Here is a 21777-nt window from a genome sequence, read left to right as displayed (position 1 = left end):
GTAGAGCACCACAGCCAGACATGCAATACCGTGGGGCTCTTGACAAATACTTTGGCCCAATCTGAAGACAGGGGGAAAAAGGGGCAGGAGTTGAGGATCCTTCTGGAATATCCAGAAGTGGACACACCTCTGGGGGTGCAGGTGTCCTTAATTCCATTAGGTTCCCATTACACAGAGAATTCTGAATGACCTAATGGCAGCAGCCTGTGCCACTCATGTCAAGTTGGAAGGATTGAATGGCACAGACTCCACTCAGCCTGCTGTGGGTCACTGGTGGCCACACTGTAAGCCTTGGCCAGTGTCCTAAATGCAGGAAAACAAATTTCAGATTCCTCCCCTTCTTCACATGTACACGGCACAGTAGACGCTGAGCAGACTTCAAGGACAAGATTATTCTGGAAAGCTCTCCAGCAATGCTGTTACGTCCCTACTCAGAGGGTTGTAGACAAGATGGCCTCTATTCTCCCCTCGACCCTGACTCTGCTCTAAGAGGCCACCAGCATGCACAGGGAGGAACACGAGAGAGAAACAGATGTGTGATAGCAACCTGGTGTGCAAATGGCTAATGAGAGTGAATTGGGGCCAAAGCAGGCTTGTTATTCAGCACTCATTCCCTTTGAGACCAGGAGACATTCATCCCTGCATCTGCATTTTAAAGCAGGGGAAGATATTCTCTGGGTATAATTGACTCAATTAGCAATGACTCTGGAGGCAGTTAGGAGAAGGGAAAGAAAGAATCTAGAATAATAAATCAAATAAATATATGAATCATCATAATTGGCATAACTGTGTCTCAATAATTCTCTCCCGGTACAGGAGCCACAAATAACATATCTGACTTATTTTCCATCTATTTGAAAGGCTGAGAGATAGAGAGAAACAGAGAGACACAGGAAGAGAGAGAGAGACACAGGAAGAGAGACAGAGAGAGAGAGCAAGATCTCCAATCCTCTAGTCCACTCCCCAGATGCTCACAATAGCCAGTGCTAGAGGCTGAAGCCAGGAGCTCAGGACTCCACCCTGGTCTCTCACACGGATGATAGATGCCCAAGGGCCTGAGCCATCATCTACTGCCTCCAGGGATGCATTATTAGGAGGTGGAGAAGCTGGGACTTGAATCAGCACTCTGATACTGGAGAAGGGCCTTACACATGGTAGACTGAGAAGCCACAATGACTTCTGTTTTCTAAGGGATTCCGTGAATCACTCTGCCACTTCTATTCCAAGTCCAATCAATCAGGCTCTCCTACCCTCAAGCCCAGATGAGGTAGCCTTCTAATCCCTTTGAGACCTTGGTCTCTGACAGAGGATCAGACGGGACATGGGAACATTTACAGCAATCTAGCAGTGGCTTTAAAGTTTCCCCAAGACCCTGTTTCCCACACAGACAGGGACAGAATCTTATAGCCAAACTACACTTCCATCAGATGAGTTTGTATCTCCTGGGAGGTATCCTCAGTTTCTGTTTAATCTTGTCTCCACTGCAACTTCTTCATCTTTTCCAGTTAACATCTGGTCCCAGGAAATCATGAGATTGGTTGGAACACACCAGCCAGGGCCTGGAGGTGAGGGTGGGCAGATCTGGGTCAGAAGTGAGGTGGGAGGGCCCAAACTTAGTGGGCCCCTCACTCATCCACAGAAGAGCTGCAAGGGGAGGATTGTACAATGGGGAGGAGGGGGACAGGCTGGATATCTTTTGTGGGTAAATGGCTGGGGGAAATGGTTGCTGGCAACTGTGACAAAGACTTGGCAAGGGAGGCCCAAGGCTGTATATTTTTAAGTGGAGGAGAAGCTAAAAATAGAAACTGGGTGGGTTTGAGCAGCTGGACACAGTTTTTCCCCACAATCACCGAAGCTTTTCATTTTCTAATAAAAATGCTAACAAGACAGTAAGAGGAGACAAACATGAAAAGAGAGGAGGGCGGTAGAGAGCGGGGATGGCAAGGGAGGAGTGCGCACCACATAGGCAGCAGACAGGAGTCTAAACAGGGCTGGCCAGAGGGGAGCAATCAAGGGCAGGAAGAATCAGATCTTAATGTCATTTCAAGGTCCCCCTGGTGCTCCTCTATATCAACCACTAGCACACTGTTTCCCTGGCTATTGTCCAAAACATGTGGACCATTTTCAGTTAGAAATCTGTGTTCTTGGGGCCAGCATAGTGGTTCAACAGGTTAATCCCCCAGCTGCAAGTGCTGACATCCTATACGGATGTCAGGTAGAGTCCTGGATACTCCACTTCACATGCTGCTCCTTGCTTATAGCCTGGAAACGTAGCAGAGGATGGCGTCTTCTGGCACCCACAGAAGACGCTCCTTGGCTTCAGATTGGTTCAGCTTTGGTTGTTGCAGTCACTGGGGAGTGAAATGGAAGATCTCTCTCCCTGTCTCTTCTCTCTGTAAATCTTTCTTTTGATAACAAAATAGTAACAACAACAACAGCAGTAAACATGTTCTACCAGTTTTCCCTCCTATAAACACAATAAATTCCTTAAGTATGGAAGAGGGCCCACTAACCCATGCAAAAAACCTGTGTGTTCAGTAACTAACATCCATACCTATTTCACCACCACCCCCCAAATAAGTTACAGAAATCTCCTGAGTTCCTTAAAGTTCCATTCATCCTATACACAGCCCAAGTGAAAACATGACGACACCAAGAAAATAACACCTCCTTTTTTCTATCAAGTATACAGTCCCTGATTTATTATGGTTTGATTTAGGATTTCTTGACTGTGGTGTAAAGCAACATGCATTTAAGAAGAAACAATATGCTGGATTTTAAACTGATCTTTCCCCTGAACTAGTAGTATGGGACACCATCCTCTCTCACCAGGCTGGACAGCAGCAGGGACGCAGCTCCCAAACAACCCAGACCAGAGAACTTGGTCTTGTTTACTGGTGCCACAGCTCCACTAGTTCCCCATACACATGGCCTGCACTTCACATCCCCGCACCTCTGTATAGAGATTCTCTCTACTTGGAATCCCCCTGCTCCTCCTTTCTTCAAACCACAGCACATCAGCTCAGGAAACAACTGCTTTTGGAGCAGCTCAACTTGGGTTCATATTCTGGATTTCTACCTTTAAATTGTATTGTACAGGACAAGTCAGGCTCTTCAGCCAGCCAGCTCACGGTATTTGATAAACAAGTCCTTCTGACCTTGGCAGCAGCAACCACCCATGTTTTCTAAGTTTCTGGAATAGATAACATCAACCTACATTTTTGAGCTAACTACAATTTGTGATACAAAAAAATTCACTATGTGGGAGTATTACCTATAAAGGATATTTTTAAAAATCTGTATTTTAAAATAAGAAAAGTTGAAGAGCAGAGAGTTTAACTGATACCAGGTCCTATAAACTAGTAAGTACAGAGAAGGGGCTCACACATTTCACATCTTCATTCAAACTACATCTGTGGAGCAATGTATTCTCTTCCTCTGGACTGGAATTTTCATAATCTTTGCCTCTGTTGCGTCAGGTACAGAAATGTGTGTTCTTACATGTGTTCTAAGAATGGTTGCTAGATACTCAGCAGTGTCAGTTTCAGAAGCTTACCATTTCCAAGAACATCTGGCTTACAATGACACTGACATTTTAAAAAGTATTGGTATTCATAGCTAAGTAAGATTCAGCCTATCTCCCAAAAGATATGACATCTAACAGAACAGAGAATATAAAGTATCATAGTAACCTCTTCACAATAAATGAAGAGGAGATTTTAGAATATTCATGCATTTTTTAAACAACATACAGAGTAGTAAGGAAATGAATACTACACCATAAACTAATAACTTAGGTTTGCCTTTTGGGGAAGGAAGGGAGAAGGTACATTTGTTGAAGGGTGACCACCTACAAAGCCTTGGGCCTTATCTACATATTTAAAAGATTATAAGGTTGGGCCTGGTGTGATAGCTCAACTGGTCAATTCTCTACCTGCAAGTGCTGGAATCTTACATGGGTGCCAGTTCATGTCCTGACTGCTCCACTTCTGATCCAGCTCTCTGCCAAGGAGCTGGGAAAGCAGTGAAGGATGTTGCAAAGTTTCGGGACCCTGTATCCAGGTGGGAGAGCTGGAATAATCTTGTAGCTCCTAGCTTCAGATCAGCTCAGCTCCAGCCATTGTGTTTATTTGGGTAATGAACCAGCGGACAGAAGATCTTTCTCACTGTTTCTCCTTCTCTCTGAAAATCTACCTTCCCAATTAAAAAAAAAAAAAACCACTTAGATTAAATGTCATAAATGCCTTTATAAGAAAAAAAGAAGTTTTTAAAAATAATTTAGGAATCTTTCCACTAAATGAATTCAGATCTGCCACTTTCCCTAAGCATAAAGACTCAAAGCTGCACAGGTGGAAAGATGGATGGCTTATGGCAATCACGCCACATTATAGCTGCTCAGTGTATTGGGGGCCTCCCTCCCAAGGTAACACTGAGGTACCATAGAACTATAAACACACATAGGACATGACAGCTCATGGCCTAAGCTACACCCTTTTCAACAGCGACAACTTAGAACAAGGACCACCTTTTAAGTCATCCAGATATTTAAAAATTCAACACTGAGAAACAGTCAAACATTCCAAAAAAGACCTAACAAGTGGATAACACAGGACACTCTTCCAGGGGTGTTTGGTTAAACCTACCAGGTTAACCACCTCTGCTCCCTTCATGAACCCTATTAAAACCAGAGAAAACTCTTAAAAAGAAGGTAGTAACCACGGACAAGCAATAAAAGAAAACAGCAAGTCAGCAAAGGCAATTAATTCATACCAGGTGGTCCATGGAGAACTTAGCAGATCTGATACACCCGAACACTAAATACCAACGACAAAAAAAGTCACTCCTACCAAAATCTCCTAAGGCTCAGGTATAGTGGCACCATGTGCTACAGAGAGGGTAAGAAAAGTCTGTTGAAAAGTCTGAAAAAAAGACTGTTGAAAAGTCTGACTCACAAACATAGAAACTGTTGGATTTCTCTTCTACTCCACTCACTCAGTATTTTTCAAGGATCAGCTGCATCAGGGACAAAATGTACAGTGAAATTTCAGAGTACCCAAGAGATCTCATGAAAATTTTTAAGAAAACAAAATTGATGCAAAAAAAAATCAAGTCCATAATGAAATTTCTCAGCAGTGAACTAAAAACTAGAAAACTTTTCTTTAAAAACAGTTTCCCCAAATTACTTTCAATCAATCAAATGTGAAGGCAAGATACTACATACATGGAAATACAAGGACTCAAAATCATGCATCCTTAATTCTTTAAGAAAGCTACCCAAGGATGTGCTCCAGTAAATCAAGGGTGGGGAGGAACAAGACCTGGTGCACAAGAAGCTACAGCACAGCACAGAGAAGGAAAGTTTCAGGACCACAGCTGAACAGCAGATCTAGCAAACAGCAATCCAGGTGGGAATGGAGGATGGTTGTGTTTAAGAGAGATTCTCTAAGAAAAGCAGCGCATTCACAGCTCACTAGAAACATAACCATGTGGGAAACACCACCTGGAGGACTTTTTCAGTTATAGAGATTTTTGTAAAGGAGTGGTGATAGTAAATTGACCAAACAAACAAAAACACCACAAGGCAAGAGTTAATCAGAATGAATGCAGAGTTATACAAGAGAAATGTTAGTATACAAAGGCACTTCAAAATATTTCTGCAAGTAGAATTAAAAGTTCATTTTGGTGCAGAAATTATTAAAATTCATGCACAATCTCTCTGTAATACATATTTTTCCATGAACACCTTGAAGACCCCTTGTATTAACTGGCTTGATAATGAGCCACACTCACCATGGTAACAATAACACACACAGAGCATTGAATTAGCTAAACAACAGACTTCTTACTGTATTAGGAGGAGAAACAGGGAATAGGCCCAAGATGCTAAATCCTCATATAGAAAGTAATTAGTATTTACAAATTCTAAGTGAAGAAATGTTGGAGTAAGCATGACTTTGAGGGTGAGCACAAAAGGCTCACCTCTCCCAGTAACCATTTATTAGACACAATACAGTGATATAAGAATTTGAACATGTGAACAAAAACAGGAAGTGTCTATCCTACCAGGAAGAGTTAAGCAGTTAACAGTGTAATCTTTCACAAACTAGTTCTTCAAGCTTTTTGGACTGAAAGGCAGAAGGTGGGGAAGGGGGTGAATGACAATCTTCCACCTGCTAGTTCACACTCTAAATGGCTCCAAGGGTTAGGGCCGGGTCTGGCTTAAGCCAAGAGCCAGGAATTCCATTCAGATCTTCCTGGCAGAAGCCCAGGCAGCTGACCATCCTCAGCTGCTTTCACAGGTGCAATAGCAGAGAGCTGCAAGCACAGCAGCCTGGATGAACCAGCGCTGTAATAGGGGATGCAAGGGTTGCAAGCAGTGGCTTAATCCATTATACCACAATGCTGGCCCTTATGTTTCATAACTACTGGGTTTTTTTTTCACCTAATATGTGATGGACCTATTTCCTCACAATCGCATTATTTTACACCGTCACATGCCATAATTCCATGGCTGACCTGATGGAGATTCCAGACATTCCACGCTGCCCTTTTTCCAGCCACCCTCAGGAGATAGTCAATGGTGGCTCCAACAGGTACCACAGATGACTGGCTGAAACAGGATGGGCAGCCGAGGAAAAAACTGGGTATTTCAATATATGTTGGCAATCCCAAGCACATTGGTGATAAATGCAGCTCCTCTCAAACAAGGCCAGCAGCTGCTCAGTGTTCCTTTTTTAAGCAGAGTTTATTTCTGGGTCTTGGAATAAATCTGAAATACTTTAGAAAAATGCTATTTTAGATGTCCTGAACATCTCTGATTTTGCAGAGCTTTAAAAATGAACACACATGCTATGCAGTCACAGCATATATATAAATAATATATATATACACATACACATATACATATCTAAATACACACTGTAGGAATTTATCACACCAAGGATATGCATATTATTTTGAGAAGAAGCAAAAGATCTATTTCCTACACTGGCAGCTCAAGCTCTGCCACCTCCAGTGGGTAATTTGAGTTTTCTGAGCAGAACAGACCCAGATTTGGAAATATGCATCCTAAGCTTCAACATGTACACTTTTTTTCCTTTTTCCTAAATTCATCTGTTCAGCCCCACACTGTGATTAGAGTGCCCACCACTCATCTGTGCTATTGAAGCAGAAACCAGATTCTCTCAGATAAAGACTAATTCCACAGGCTGCCTGGAAAAGCCCATCAAACCCTTATCAGTTAAGCCACGGCTCTCATCTTTGGCTTAGTACTGCTGTCCTGTGATTGTAGCTGACCAGGTGACAGCTTGTGTCATGCATTTAGCAGAAAGAAGCAACAAAAAGAAGCATAGGAACAAAGTGCCCTGATCGTGGCAAATTGCAAGAGTGGGGCAACTGTCTTACTCCAGCCTGAGCTTGGCAATAGGAAAGACAGCTGACCCACTACAGTCAGCCAGGCTCAGGACTCATGACTATGAATAACAGAAAAATGGACATTTTCAAAATCTTTTCCAGGTAGCAGATTCCGAATTAAAGTTAAAAATAACTTTAAAGGGTGGGTGTTGTGGTATAATGGGTTATGCCACGCTTGGGGTGCTAGCATCTCATATCAGTGGGCTGATTTGAGTCTTGGCTTCTGTACTTCCAATCCAGCTTCCTGCTAATGCCTGCGAAGCAGCAGATAACAGTGTAAGTGCTTGAGGACCTGCTGGGTGAGGTGGGGACCCTGCACCCAGTGTTTGCTCATGTCACTCAGTGCTGGATGGGGAGAGATTGTTGCCTCACTCTCCAAATGTTTGCAACAGATGAGGTTGAGCCATGATCTGCTGCTTCACTTTCCATTCAGCTCCTTGTTGACATGCTGAGACAGCAGTAGAGGATGGCCAATGTCAAAGGCCCCTATATGCACATGGGAGACCCAGATGGAATTCCTAGCCTCAGTCTGGCCCAGCCCCAGATGTTGCAGGCATTTGAGAAGTGTTTCAGAGAAAGAAAAATGTTGGTCTCTCTCCCTTCCTCCTCCTCCTCCCTCCGCCCCTCTGCTCCCACCCTCTCTGTCACTCTGCCTTTCAAACAAATAATTTTCAAAAACAGTTGCTGCTTTTTCCATTCTAAACATATATGTACTAAAAGGTAAATTATTTTCAGAATTCTACTGCTTAGACCAGAAAGGTTAACACTTGGTCTTCAGATCCCTACAGAGAAGAAAATATATAACCAGAATTTCCTGCCTTGCTAATGATCCACAGGAGTGGGAGATGACAGAGGGGGTCTCTACAGGTCATAATCCACTGAGGTACACACTGTTCATAACAACTTCTCTTGCTTTTTGCACACCAAGAAGTCTGGGTGAGCGCTAACAAGCTGGCACAACAGGATAATTTGACGTATGGGATTAATATGTTAATTTAAAGCTCTCCTGTTTGGTTAAGTAGCTTGCATTTCTAGATTTCTAAGCCATGCATTCAACTCCTTTATACGGGGATCAATGGCCTTTCTAACCTCCTCTTCTCAGTGCCAGCCTCCTGACCTGGGCACAGTGTGCTCCTTTCTAACTGTAGGTTTTGTACGCACCATCTTTCTAGCTTGAAATGGCAGTCTTCCCCTCCAAACTGACCTAGCCAAGTCCTACTTGAAGTCCTTCCCGGGCTAACTCAAGACCTAGGTCTTTGCTAAGCCACTGCCAAAAGCTTGGCTCACAGCAACCACCAGCCTGTAGAGGATACCTTGATGCCTCCTGGTCACTCAGCTTCCTGTGATCCTCAACTGGTCTCTACACATTGTGCCTCACCAAGCCAATCACCACATCCTAGGGGAAAGAAGGGGGACTTACAGGCTCTCTAAGGAAACAACAAGGACATGAAACAGTCCTTTGTCCTCTCCTTACTTCCCTGTGAACAGTGTTACTACCCCTGCCTGTCTCATCCACAAAATGCCCGCTTTTCTTGGTTTCTTTGAAGTCCTCTTCTAGACTTGCCTGCCAATTCTTGGCCCTTCTTCCTCTAGCCAACTTCTAAATGTTTGTATTTCCCACATTCTGCCCTAGCTGTCTTTCCTCTTTTGTCCACAAGCCATCCTACTTTCTCTACAAGGCTTCAGATGTTACCACAACTCCAAAATGTCTGAATGCTCACACAGATTTATTTCTCTCTCACGTGGACTCACATAATGTCCGGAAAGGCTAGGGCAATCAGTAAGATGTCTACGAAGCCAAGTCTATATAACATACAGACCACTTAGCTTTTCACAAAGAAAATCTGTTGTTCCATTACTGTATAGCCTCTTCCATCCAAAGTAGCCACCATAAAGATGATTGTTGTAATGTAAGGCCAGGCAAGACACCTTCATTCATGGAGGAAATTGGCTACCAACAGGTACTAGAGTTACACATTGATAGGCCAGAGGAGTATCTGCATTGAAATACTGAAGACAAAAAAAAAAAAAAAAAGATTAAGAGGGTGGGATAACATTTTCTTCAGACTAGAGCTCTCGAGTGCTCTAAATATCTTTCATAACATAGGATAATGATTTTTTTCTTCTAATGAATAGTCAGGTTGACTATCTAGGTAGACTCGGTTTAGGAGAGTATGGCTAATGAGCAATAAGCACTTAATCTCTATTTGTTGAAATGAATTTAAGTGGAAGAAATCAAAGACCATGAACCATTGTCAAATAGCACAACTCCTATCAGGCAACCTTGCTTTATATTCCTTCAAGTTAGTTGGGGCTCTGGCTACCAGATCCTAGAGAAAAGGCTTTCTAAATTAGGTAGTATTAGTCTATTTCCTTTTACTATAATGAAATACCTGAGGCTGAGTACCTCATAAATATAAGATGTCTCATAAATAAAGATGTGTTGATGGCAGAGTTCTGAGGTAGCACATGGCATTACAAGGCAAGAGATGGAGGACATACTTGTCTGAGTCCTCTGGTCTCTCCTCTGATAAAGCCTCTAGGAACAGGCACAAGGCTCTACCCTGCTGACCCAACTTAAACCTAGCCACTTCCTGAAGCTCCACCTCTAAACAGCAACCTTGCATTAAGTTTCCAACCCTCTTGAGATCTCATGATAGGGACTAAGTTTCAACACATGAAACCTTGCAGGACACACTCAAACCATAGCATGGGCTAACTGACATGTATGTCTTGCCTATGGTGAATTAGGATTCTACAGAATTAAGGAACCATAGTTTTGATTATATTGACCATTTTATAACTAACCATCCATTTAAACTGATGCCTCCTACTTGTTCAACACCAAACTAATAGAGCCAATAAACTCCATGGGCAATACTACGGAGTCTTAGTCTCTGGGTTATTTCTGACATCAGATTGTCAAATCTCTTCCACAAGCATTAGACTGAACCTTGGTAATTTTCACTGGAGGCAGGTTTTCTCAATTCAGTCTAGAAGCACAAATTTTACTGCTCCAAAGAGGATATAAATCTTTACAACGGGGCACCTCTGGGGCAAAGAAGATATGACAAAGGCTGGGAGAATATGTTTAAATCATTCAGTGAAATGAATATGCATGATGGGAGTGTGTTATGATTTCAACATGATTTGCCTTCCTAACTCAGACAGCGAACCCCAAAGTCCTAAATTTTCAATCATTGAGAACTCATCCTCAGAGGACAGTTCTCATAAGAGGGTTGGTTATGAAAGTTGAGCCAAGTCCAATACCTTTCTTGACTCACTGGGTGACTATTCTGTACGAGCTCCAATGCTACCATCCACCACCCACACCCAAAATCAAACCAATGGTCCCACCGAACTGGACTTGAACTCCCAGAGCTGTAAGCTAAATAAACCTTTTCTCCTTGCAGAGTTAGTTTCCTCAGGTATTACATTACAAGAATGACTAATCCACGGTGGGTCAATTATTTGGGACATAGATTCTGCTTTGTGTAAGACTAGCTGACAAACAGGTTGACGATGTCTTCTTTCCCAGGGAGGATAAAATCGAGAACTGGCAAGAAGGGGTATCACTCTACTGATCCTTCAAATCAGTTTCCAATTATTTAAAGATTTCAGTGCCAAGCACAAATTGTGGCTTCCTGGAGAGTACTTGAACAGGGAAAAAAGCATGTTGCTGCAGCAGTAACTCCTCTGTGTCCACCCAGTTGGGTACTTTGTGAAAGTATCTTTTGTTAAGCTTCCTACGATTCTGTACCTCACTGAATCACAACCAATAACCCCCCCTTTCATAAATCAGCAGGGTACCAGGAAAGCGAATGCCTCCCTACTTGTTTCTTTGCATGTTATCTACATGAAGAATGTATGTAGAGTGCATTGAGCATTAACACAATATTTTTCATCACTGGACCTATTAGTATCTACATTGCTACAAAATAATCTCCCAGAACAATGCTCAATAATTCCCTGGCTTGGTAAATTCTTCCAGTATTCTATGAAGATCAGTATTTTTCATGCAGCCACATAAGACCATTTCCTCTTGTATTTCCCTGAGTGAAGTCAGAAAATATCATTCATTCCTGCTTTTACTCAACAAAGCACTAAGCCTGGCACTGCTATATCAAGGATACTGTTATCTTGATCTATGAGGCTTACAGTTCACTGAGGAATAAGTTATTATTGATGATACGTCTTACAGCTATGATAGGTACAACAGAACAGAATATACACCAGTTGCCCAGAATGAATTACAAACTTGGATCCAGATTGTGTTACAAAGGCCAACAAAGAGTTTCCAAACAAAACACTATTCAAGCTGAAATCTGAAGGATGAGAGAGCGAGACAGAAGGACAGCGAGCATAGCAGAAATCAAAGGACCTATGGGGGAGGCTGAGGCTGGAGGGGTCAGGTGTGTAAAATAGCACAAAGGTGTACCGAGTCAGAGGTCGGGAACAAGGAATGAGAAGAGATTTCCAGATAAAGATCCGACAGGGCCTCACAGATGATGTGAAATATCATGGATCTGGTCCCAAGGAAATGCAAAGCCCCTACAGGATATTAAACATGTGTTTATTTGAGTACTGTGCATTACAAAGATGTGAACTAAAGGGAGCAGAATCAGGAAATGCTATTTGGTGGACCAGGCAAGAAATGAGAGCAGCTTGGATTAGGATGGTATCACAGCAATGCAAACAATGTACTTAAAGGGAGAATGTGGAACACAAAGGTGAATTCGAAGGGAAGTAGGGTTCTAAGGCTAACTTCATGGTTTTTTTTAAACAATTTAAAGAAAACTTATTTTTGAATTTTTATTTTGAATTTTATGGTACAAATCTGTAGCGTCTGGGATTCCTCCCCCCCCACACACACACACAAATTCCCACCCCAATTGATTTTCCTAATGTATACATATTGTTACAATAGTATAGTCTTTCATAAGGAGTTTTAATTCCATTAGTCTGTTATTTCAGTGTGCCCCAACACTGTTGGTCAGCGTCAGACAGTCCAGCATGCCATTGTCCAGATAGGTCTAGACAAGTATACAATTCATAGAAAGAGAATGTGCTTGAGGGAGAGGAGATAATGGGAATGACTGGGAGGTGGGAGCACACAAGTTGAGAACGCCACATGCTGTGTCTGAAAAACCTATAAAACATCAAGTCAATAAGTCCAGAAACCAACTGGATACATGAGGCACCATACCATGAACGAAGCCCATTCTAAAGTACAGCAGAGTCAAACACACTACATTGTTTTTTTTTCTCCATATTGTTTCCTTAACATATCTGATGTAAAAGGGGATTTTAAGGGAGAAGCCCCATCCAGTCTCCCACCCACCCCAGGTCCCAGATGTGGGGCATGCTCCGAGGGTCTTGCTCAAGTGGTTTTGACAGTTCTGAATTGCTGCCACTCTTCCTACTCCAAGCACGATGAGGTCGTTGAAGAATCCACTGATTGACATAGTCCATCATAGAGTCTCCGTTTGCCCAGTATTTTCATTGCCAACATATAGCTGAGGTGGTTGATTGACTTGTTCTGTCCTCTGTCTTTTGATGGTTAGCGTTCTGAGTCCGGCATTTCGATTGGGACGATCCCCAAAGCAACTCTGACTGAGGTGTTCCCATACCAGATTCTTGTATGTACTAGCAAGCACAGGGCCTGTCACAGTCCATCGCCCCCATCAGCTGGTGGTTGCAATTGCTGGGTCGGTTCTGCTTCCAGCGCTGTCTTCCACTGGAACCAATGGGTGTTTGCAGTCCAGCTTGGTTCTGCCCAGCACATACACGACCCTCGCATAAACCAGTGGGAGCTGCAGTCCAGCCGGAGCAACCTACAATAATCCCAACCAGGCCCGCCCCCTACCCTGGTTTGCCAGTATGTGTAGCAGACTAGTCCAGTCTGTCCCACATCCCATTCAGCTCTCATACATGTTAATGGGTATTAAAGCTTTGTTCCATCTAACCAGCTCCACTATGCAGCTCACACAGATGCTGTTGGGTATCTGTCTAGCCACCCCAGCCCCTGTCCTAGTTTTCGTGCCCTTCCGTGGAAGTGGTAATCCAAGAGGGAGAAACCCAGTATTTCCCTCCCAGGCCACTCCTACTCTCAGATAATGCACTCTCCAGGTGGTTCTGTGGTTTAACTTGACAGAAACACACTGCATTGTTTAGTAGTTATCTAGCAATTGTATGTTCCAGAAAAGCATTGTCAAAAATGGTAGCCAGCAGTCAAATGGAGGTTATTTAGGTTTGAATTAGTTCAATTTAAATAAATTGCAAACTCAGTGCTTTGCTGACACCACATTTGGAGCATTGCTTGTAGCTAGTCTACTGGACAGTGTACCAGAAGTTTCCATAATCTCAGATAGTTCTGTTCTAGAAGACCACAGGGCTTATTGTTTGTGATGCTCCAATCTAATCAGTCCTCTGTTCAACTGTCAGTCTACCAATACCAAGGCATGGATATTTCCTATCTCTTCAGACTCAGACAAGCACTCAGTCTGAAGAAAAAGAAAACAGAGAAAATGAAGAAATGACCATTCTTATAATTCAGATATTCATCAATCTAGCATTGATAAACACAAAAGATACATGCAAAGGTGTACACACATTTGATTAGATGTTACTTACAGGTGTGTCTGAGGCAGTTTCTTGATGAGATCAACACTTGACTTGGTAGCCTGAAAAAAGTATATTGCCTTCTTCAGGATGGGAAGGCCTGACCCAATCCACTGAAGGCAAGAATAGCATGAAAAGCTGGGAAAATAACTGTTATCCCTGCTTATCGTTAAGCTAAGACAACAGTCTTCTCTTGCCTTCAGACCAGAACTCAATCAGCTCTCCTATCTCTGGGACTCACTATCTGTATTATCATGTCAACTATTTGGTACACTACATTTCTTTAGACACACATCTACACACACTACATATACCCTACTGATTCTCCTACTCCAGAGAATCCTGAATAATAAGGACATGAGGGACACAAGGACTGGGCTTGCACTGTGAAAACATTTTCAAAGAAATTAAGGAACTGACAATGTGGTGCAAGAAGTAAGCTGTGCCATTATAGCACTGGTAGCCATTATGGATGAAAGTTCAAGTCCCAGATTCTCCACTTCCAATCTAAAGGCTTAAGTGTTTGCTGCCCTGCTGACCACATGGTACACCCAGATGAAGCTCCTGGCTTCACTCTGGTCCCAACTGGTCACTGTGGCTCTCTGCAGAGTGAACCAGCAGATGGAATACTTCTCTATGACTTTCAAATAAACATGTCTTTTAAAAAGAAAAGCGACAGGCCTGGCATGGTAGCCTAGTGGCTAAAGTCCTTGCCTTGCACGCGCTGGGATTCCATATGAGCACTGGTTCACGTCCCAGTGACCATGTTTCTCATCCAGCCCCCTGCCTGTGGCCTGGGAAGGCAGTCAAGGATGGCCCAAAGCTTTGAGACCCTGCACCCACATGGGAGACCCAGAAGAGGCTCAGGTTCCTGGGTTCAGATCAGCTCAGCTCCAGCCATTGTGGTCGATTGGGGAGTGAATCATCGGACAGATCTTCTTCTCTGTATATCTGACTTTCCAACAAAAATAAAATAAAATCTTTTTTAAAAACAGAAGTGAGTAAAAGGGAAAGGAAGAGGAAGGGAGGGCAGGGAAGGGTATTATGGTACAGGTAGGTCACTCTGGCTTTCACAGACAATGTTGACCCTTCGGGATTGGAGGAGAAGCGTTTAGATTTGAAGATGAAGATAAGAGGACTATTTGTTACAGTTTTTCTCTATGCTACAAAATCATGACTTTCATTAAAAAATATCACTATTAGAATTCATGGCCATTACTTTGTTACATATTGCAGAGCACTACTGAATACAGTATCTTTAACCATTTGTGAGCATATTTAAGTTCCATGAAGTGTGTTATTTTGCCACATGCTTCATATTGCTGTTTTTTTTTAACCATCCACTTGTATTATCAATAAGTATCTTGATAGAAACACTCAAGAGAATCAAGAAGGCAGAATAGGGTAAGGACACATTTAAACAGAGAAATATTAGCCAGTGTGAAGCAGAGAGGGCACATTTCCAGGAAATAGGAGAGGTCAGAACAACAGCAGAGGGGTACCTGGAGACTGACACAGGAAAGCAGCAGACACAATGGTGTGGTGTTGCAATGACTGATATCCCAGCAGCATTCAGCAAACAGCGATCTGAACTCCACCAGCAACAATGTGGGAAGGGACTAATACCGGGAGCTCCAGAGGTGAACTGCTTGTCCTGCTGGTCTGTTTGATTTGACCAGCAGCAGAGACAGAGTGCCAGGTCCCAGACAGGCAGTATGGGAACAGGATAGATTTCACAGCACAATCCCCTCACTAGACCAAATTAGGCGCCATTTTGTTTAAGGAGGCAAGGGCATGGGGCAGGAATGCACACGCACAGAGCTGGGAGTGAACTCATTTCTGACTCAGTGAACTGCAACAACATGGCATCTTACAGGTTTCACCCAATATAGGTCCTGATAGCTCTCAGACCTGACGGCCAGCAGATCAAGAACTCTAGTAGTGGCACATCAGGTGCCATTTCTTACAGTGTGGCAAAGAATTTAAGACTGTAGAAGATAACAGTGAGCTGTGTGTGTGCTGAGCTTGGTGAGAACTCACTGAGCTCAGTTCATTGCACTGGTCTTGCAGGAAAATAATACCGACAATGGCATTGTACCGGTCAAAATAGGTCCGTGTGGCCCTCAGACCTAACGTCCAACAGGTTCCTGCAAGATCAGCACTACCATCAATCAACCTAGCTATATAGGATAGCTGGTGTATCCCTAGTCCTGGGACCTATTCCAACCAGAAGTGGGAGAAAGGTTGCAGAGACAATGGTGCAGCCTCAACACAGTATCACAGGAGGTGGAGACTGATCAGCCAGGAGCTGGGGCTATGGAGACCATGGTGGAAATCTAACATAAGAACCCAGACTTGGAACTCACAGTCAGAAACTGGGATTAAAGGTGTATTCAATGAAATAATAAAGGAAAATTTCCCTAATTGAATCTAAAGAAAGAATTGGGAAACACCAACCAGGAGGGGCACAGAACTTCCAACAGGCTTGATCAAAAGCAGTCTTTACCAACACACATGATCATCAAGCTCTCTTCAGTCGAACATAAGGAAAAGATCCTTAAATGTGCACATGAAAAAAATCAACTGACTTATAAAGGAATGCCAATTAAACTCACAGGAGACCTCTCACAGGAAACTCGACAGGCCAGAAGAGAATGGGGTGACATATTCCAGATTCTAAAAGGAAAAAATTGTCAGCCTAGGATAACGTACCCAGCAAAACTTTCCTTTGTCTTTGAAAATGAAATAAAACTTCCACAGTAAAGAAAGGTGAAAAGAATTTGCCTCTTCCAAACCTGCCCTACAAATGATACTTAAAGATGTTCTCTTGACAAAGAATAGCACCCACCAAAACCAAATGTGAAGAACACCCCAGTGAAATAACATATGACTAATTGAATGAACAACCCATTGCTAAAATGACAGAACCACATGACCACCCACTCATGTTAATCCTGGATGTAAATGGCTTAAATTCATCAATCAAACATAGACTAGTAGACTGAATTAAAAAACAAAACCTATCTATTTGTTGCCTACAGGAGACACATTGCATCAACAAAGATCAGCGGAAACTATATAATGGATACTTCTGATTAAATTCTTCAATGACTCATAGATCATACAGTAGCATCATTTTCTTCAAGAAGGTTCTTGGTCTTCTTTTTCATATCTTCAGCGACATATTAGTCATTCAGTAGCATATTATTTAATTTCATGGTGTTGTTAATTTCTTTTTTCCCCCCTGTAGTTGATTTTGTTTTGTGTCTTCTCATTTAAGGAGATATGAGTAACTGTGTAATGGAGACTATCATATCTACCAGCATGTTATTTAACTTCATGGCATTGTAAATCTCTATTTCTCTTCCTGTTGTTGATTTTGTATTGTGTCTTTTCATTTAAGGGGATGTATAGTAACTGTGTAATGGAGACTATCATATCCAGATGTGAGGATACAATGCAGTATGCATCTCTATTTCCAAACTTAAGATGGACATACAATGAAATTGTTTACTATATCTTGACAATAGGATGTTGGACTCTTAGCCATTGTCCATGCCCTCAATGATGGAACTATAACTGCGTATGAAGAACTATATTATAGTAATAATATACGGGAACTCAGTGAGGGGGGAGGGAAATGAGGAGGGATAAGGGAAATCCCAAGGCCTATGGAACTGTATCATAAAATGATAATAATAATAAGAAAAGAGGTTAAAAAAAGATGAGAATTCTGCCTCTGTCATGTCTCTATTTGCTTTTCAAATAAGTAAGTAAAATATTAGTAAAAAAAAATGAAACACACTCAAATGCATTCTTTTGGTGGGTCATATAGATGTAAATGGGAGAATTTAGTAACATTAATCATTTTTCCAGTAATTTTCTTTGGTGTTTCACTGTCTGTCATGAACACTGATGCTAGCATGTTTCTAAGCTACTTTCTTCAAGGTTTAACAGAATGTTGCCTATATTCAGAAATAATAATTTCCTATAAGATTTTGTCATATGCTACATTTGAAAGATAAAAGGTATACCTATCTTAAACTCACTTAAAAATGTGTGTAAAGCAAAGCACTTAAGTTTCAAACTCACTTTCCTTATAGAATTGGAATGTGTGTTAAACCCTTAGCTGTTTTTCATGCTTCTTTATATAGTACCTATCAAATAACAAAAATACTAGTACTGGGGTGGTGACATGGTATGCAGGTTAGCCCCCACCTGTGGTGCTATGTCACATATGGGTGTTGGTTCAAGTTCAGCTGCTCCATTTCTTATCCAGCTCCACGTTAATGCACTTAGCAAAGTAGTGAAAGATGGCTCGAGTCCTTGGACCCCTGCACCCATGTAAGAGAATGAAAGAAGCTCCATGCTCCTAGATTCAGATAGGCCCAGCTTTGGCCATTGTGGCCATTTGGGGAGTGAACCAGCAAGCGAATATCTTTCTCTCTCTCCTTCTCCCTCTCTCCCTCCTTCCCCTCCTCCTTTACTGTGTGTAAAATTGCCATTCAAACAAAAATAAATAAATATTTTAAAAAGAAAAACCACTACTACTCAACTTAGGCAATGGAATTCCAAGTCAATACTGAAAGGATTATATATTGTTTTATTTTTTTACAGGGCAATTCAATGTTTCCATTCTAATAAGCAGTATGTATAGTGAATTATAAATATAAGAAACAAATTTTTACCTTGATAATTCTAATTCTGAGAATTTATTCTAGTTACTGTGTGTTTTAATGATAGTGGCAAAAATGGAATAATAGGAGAATAAATATAGCATACACATGTGATGACATTTTAAATAGCCCTTGGAAAGCGATGTTACAAACACAATCTGTGACTGGAAAAGAAGGTCTGGCTACAACCTGGGAACAGTAACATCTGCTTTAGATGTGTATGTGCACAAATGTAGGCACATCAACAAGATCATAGAAAGCAGAATAGAAGAATCCAGAAAGTTCATGAAACATGCATATTATGAAGAAAAACTATGGATGGATTTCCATTTTTTTCCACCAAACCAATTTTACCTGTTTTATTTGCTTATCTATGTGATAGGCAGAATGTCAGAGCAAGAGAGTAACAGAGGCATACACCACCCAATGGTTTATTCACCAAATGGTCAGCATGGCCAGGGTTGATCCAGGCAGAAGCCAGGAGTCCTGAACTCCATCCAACTCTCCCACACAGGTGAGAGGGGCTCAGGCACTGGGGCCAGTCTTGGTTGTTCTGTCAGGTACATTAGCAGAGAGCTGGATGAGAAGCAGAGCAATCCGGACTCAAACCAGCACTCTGACATGGGGTACTAACATCACCATTGGTGACTGAGGCTGTTGCACCAAAACGCTGACTCTTTCTTTTAATTCCAGTTTCCATGAACTAGGATATCTGAAATATCCTTCCATATATGTGTGTGTTTACGTGTGTACAGAGAAATAATTTAGGAAAATGGGTGTTTCCACAACTTGTGTTAAAGAGGCATTAATCTGGATTTTATACCATAAACATGTGGTACTTTCATAGTCAAAATATTGATTACCTGATTAAAATATAGCTCTTGATTAAAAAAGAAAGAGCAAGCTCTTCTGGCTGCTTTTCCCCCTAGATCCGTGGACTGGAATTAAATTGGTAGGACTGTTGCATGTTAGGATGAATCTGATGACTCTGTCCCTGCCAAACCTGGCCCCCCTAGTCCAGCTACCCACTGACCCACCACAACAATCCTGCTCACCAGACTATCCTGGACACACGGCATCTCCACGAGCTTCCGGATGCCGTTCTCCACGGTAATCCCCAGCCAGTTGAGTGCTGCCCAGCACCAGAGGTAGTCATAGCCGCCATGCCAGTAGCTCACAAGTGCAAACGTCAATGCAGTGGAAAACAGTGTTCCCAGCACGCCACGCTGGGATCCGCCCAGCGGAACATACACGTACCTGGAGAAAGAAGAGGCTATGAGAGCCATGCCCCAAACTGCTCTGCTCCACACCCACTCCAGGATTGATTCTCCTACCTCATGTTGCTGGTCACAACATGCAAAAACCCTCCCTGCCTCCTTGAGGCCACAGGTCAACCTTAGTGTCTCCATCACATGGAAGCTAGCAAAAATCCAGGACCCTGGAGTGAATAAACACTCCAGCCTGAGTGCTCTTATTACTACTATAAAATAACACTTAGAAAAGGCAGGATGAATTCAGTTTCCAAGAATGATGTGCGCCATCACCAGATGCCAGTTAAACTTCCAGCTACTTCAGGCCTCTGGGTTTCAACACAGGTGTGCAATTTATGGCTCAACTCATGTCTATGGCAAACCCATGGTTGAGTTTGAACTACTGAAGGGAGAAGTTGTGCATGGAAGAAGGGCACCAAGACCAGTCCCCCCAACTTTCAGGTGGCTGCCCAGAGCCATGGGGAATTCACAGAAAAGTATGGGTGCTCCCTGAGCAGCCCAATTGGCACTTAAAATGCACTTCCCTCACCCAACTGTGCTCTCCACTTGGCTGGGGTACATGAGGCTGGACTAGAACCTTCAAGCAGTGTTTCCTATTTGAGTGACATGGCACTCACACCTCGTACTCTTCAGACCTGAAGAATTGGGAGCACATCCAGTGGGGTTTTCAGCCATTGCTGCCCGGCACTTCTCTGTTCCTCCCTCCTCAGAGAGGAAGAGGGAAGATCATTTCCTGTGTTGCAAGCACAACATGAGATCCTTTACCTATGTCTCTGATTCTTGGAGGCACTAGATGGTTTACACTTGCTGTCTCAGCAGCCCAACCAGCTCAGCACTGGGCTGGACCTTACTTACGTTCATTCTTTTTTTCCAAGGAAATTGGAGCTTAAATATTCTTTGAGTAGAATTACTTATAGGTAGGCAAGACAAAACTACATAAACTGATGAATCAGTAAGGAAATATTTCAAAAGCTGTATGTTGTAATTATTTTGAAATGTCATCCTTGACAGTCTCTTTCCTTGACTGAAGTTTACCAGGCTCCTGGTCGACCTGGTGTCTGTACTTTTTGAGCTTGCTTCACCTAGCTATATAACAGGGATCCTGGTAACCCACACAGGCAGAAAGTTTCCCCCATCACATCAACATCTGATCACCTTCCTCCCTATCTGGCTAAATTCCTCACCGACTGCCCTTGGAATCTGATCACCCTGACCTGCCTTCATCAAGGATGCAGGTGATCTGTTAACAGAAGACCCTATTCCTTGAAGTTTCTTCTTACCGATTCTCTGACCCCCCACCCTGTTCATTGGCTGTATCTTCTCTGTCCATGCTGTATTTGGAAATGAGCTCAACTTCAGTTTTTTTTTTTAGCCCTATTGCTATAGTTTCTGAATAAAATCTGTTTTTACCACTTTACTGGCAAGCTCTGGCCTTTAGCATTCTTTATTCTCAAATGCACTCCATTTTAAAAGATAAATTATCTGGTCACCTTAGACAAACCCATATTATAGGTGAGCAAATGAAGGCCAACATGGTGACTAGGTTGAAGCATTCACATCTGGGAAGCAAAGGGCCCAGGATTAGCCTGGCCCCTGCGGCACCAGCATCACTGCCTCCCATCAGTTCGGATGCCCTCTCTCATTCACCAAAGCCAGAAGCAAACTAGAAAGCAGCTGAGATGTAACCTTTTCAGAAATAAGTAAAACAAAGAGTAATTTCTCTTGTACAAAAGCAAGATGGTCTTTCTTGTCAATCAAAGCAGCAAGGATATATCAAACACCACAGACCGAGGGCC

At 42.5% G+C, this 21777-nt stretch overlaps 1 protein-coding gene across 2 annotated transcripts in view; it reads right to left on the bottom strand.

Annotated features, from left to right (window-relative positions):
- HHAT (hedgehog acyltransferase) overlaps nt 1-21777 on the bottom strand; it is a 262535-nt gene that overhangs the window by 43026 nt on the left and 197732 nt on the right. For both annotated transcript variants that reach the window (XM_058669146.1, XM_004578676.4), the window contains exon 10: nt 19766-19967. In XM_058669146.1, coding sequence (XP_058525129.1) covers nt 19766-19967 — 202 coding nt within the window. The remainder of the gene's footprint in view (nt 1-19765; nt 19968-21777) is intronic.

The sequence above is a fragment of the Ochotona princeps genome, chromosome 10, assembly GCF_030435755.1.
Source record: "Ochotona princeps isolate mOchPri1 chromosome 10, mOchPri1.hap1, whole genome shotgun sequence".
NCBI lineage: Eukaryota > Metazoa > Chordata > Mammalia > Lagomorpha > Ochotonidae > Ochotona > Ochotona princeps.
The sequence above is the reverse complement of the archived record's forward strand: the minus strand, read 5'-3'. Positions and strand labels throughout refer to the sequence as shown.